This window comes from Crocodylus porosus, unplaced genomic scaffold (assembly GCF_001723895.1).
Source record: "Crocodylus porosus isolate Cpor-Errol unplaced genomic scaffold, CroPor_comp1, whole genome shotgun sequence".
NCBI lineage: Eukaryota > Metazoa > Chordata > Crocodylia > Crocodylidae > Crocodylus > Crocodylus porosus.
This window is the reverse complement of record NW_017728907.1, coordinates 60,070,724-60,072,627: the sequence shown is the minus strand read 5'-3', so window position 1 is coordinate 60,072,627 and position 1,904 is coordinate 60,070,724. Positions and strand designations below refer to the sequence as shown.

The following is a 1,904-nucleotide window of genomic DNA, read 5'->3' as shown; positions in this document are numbered from 1 at the left end:
GGCCAGATCCGGCCCCTGGCCCACATTTTGCCCACCCCATCTTAATGTGATGGTTGCAGGGCTTCATACAAGTGGATTTATCAGGCAGCTGACTAGCTCTCTTAGAGGTACACCATGGTCTACTACTTATTTATCGATCTACTATTTAATTATTTAAAAAAACCACAAAAAACAAAACAAAAAAAACCACTCAGTAGCATGTGGAACTGAACATATCAGGAAAGTCACACACCTCCGTGTTTGCAGCCACAGACATCAGATGTCTTCAACATTTCACCTATGAAGCCAGTTGTCTGAATTACCATGCACATCATTAGAAAGCAATATATATTCATCTTAGTCTCCATTTGATGCATCAATGTGTCAGTTCACTTCCACTTCATAGATACATAATATTACAACAACTTCCTGCTTTTCCTACTACCCCTTTTGTAAGGTGCAGACTTGCAGAGAACTTCCCTGACAATGTAACAATTACAACTTTAGTCTCCCTAAGTGGTTACAAGTCAGTTATACTTTCTATGTTTCCTCAAGCAAATAGGCCTCAACAATGCAATAGTCACTTGTGTTTAGGCATAAAGCAGCACAGATTAGGCTTCCTTACAAGCACACACTAAAGGCATAACAGCACTAAAGGGTGGGTTGAGCTGAAGATGCTTGCTAGTTACACAATACACAGTTGCTGCTACAGGGTAGGAATTTAGGTACAGCTATTAAGGGATATAGGTGCCTAACTCCTATTGCATTTTTAAATCTGTGAATAACCCAGATTATAAAATAAACCCGTCGCTGTGTACCACACAGCCAAAGGTCACCTAGTCCAACCCTCTACGTGGCTTGCTGCTCCTAAACCATCCCAAGAAAAACACCTGTCCACCCAGAAAATGAGACAGATCCTTGCTTCTTTGCCCCGTGTTTAAGAGACGTTTCCTAAAATCTAATTTTAATGTGTTTTCCTCTGGTTTATTGCCTCTTATCCTGCCTTCTGGGCCAGGGGAGAACCAAAGCTGCCTTTCAAATACTTGAAAAGCTGCTCCCATGTCCCCCATTAGAGTTGCTTCCAAAGAAAAAAGAAAGTTTCCATGAAGATCAAAGCCACTTAACATAAGGACATAAAGAACTGCCATTTACAGGGTCAGACCCTAGGCCCATCTCGCCCACCATCCTTCAGCAGAGAGCAGATGCTGAAAGAGAGGGAACAAGGCACGACCCGGGTTTCTCCCCCTGTTCCTCTTTCGGCCTCCAGCATTTCGGGACGCTCCCGTGCTGAGGCCGTGCTCAGCAGAGATAACCGCCCCTTTCCTCCAAGGATGTTCCCAATCCCTTTAGGAACCAGGCTAAACTCTCCGCCCCCGGGGCCCCAGCGATGTTTGCAAGGAGCTGTTCCCCCGTGGCCACCACTTGCCCGGACCAGCGGGCACACGCCGCCCGCTGCAGGTCGTGGCAGAAGCCCCGCGGCCCCTGGGACCAAAATCAGGGTGACCTTTGGCTGCAGCTGGGGAAACCCTATCTCTGGAGCTTCAAAGGTTACCTTAAATGTCAAGGAGCAGCCAAGGGCGAGGCAAGACCGGGGCCAGCGCGGAGCCCGGGGAGCCCCTGCCCTCCCTCTCCCCGCGCCCCAGGCCAGGCCGTACCCCGTTGGCGGCGGCGATGCGGATGATGAGCTGGATGGCCTCCCGCATGTAGAAGCGGCCGTCGCCGCCCACCACCAGCGCGGCCGCGGCGCGCTCGGCCGGCTCCACCGTGGCCAGGATGCTCTGGATGAAGTTCTCGGCGTAGTGCGGGCTGTCCTGGAAGACCTTGACCCGCTTGCGCAGCCCGCTCGTGCCGGGCTTCTGGTCCGCGTACGGCCGCGTCTGCACGCTCTCGACCTGCACCATGACGGCGGCGGCGGCGGCGGCGGC

General features: G+C 51.7%; 1 protein-coding gene across 1 annotated transcript in view; it reads right to left on the bottom strand.

Moving 5' to 3' along the window:
- The window catches only part of PGM1 (phosphoglucomutase 1), a 50,373-nt gene extending 48,475 nt beyond the window's left edge, over nt 1-1,898 (bottom strand). Inside the window, exon 1 of the mRNA XM_019531568.1 lies at nt 1,635-1,898. Within this exon, the coding sequence (XP_019387113.1) occupies nt 1,635-1,880 (246 nt within the window). The 5' untranslated portion in view covers nt 1,881-1,898. The remainder of the gene's footprint in view (nt 1-1,634) is intronic.
- Between the last annotated feature and the right edge of the window lie 6 nt (nt 1,899-1,904).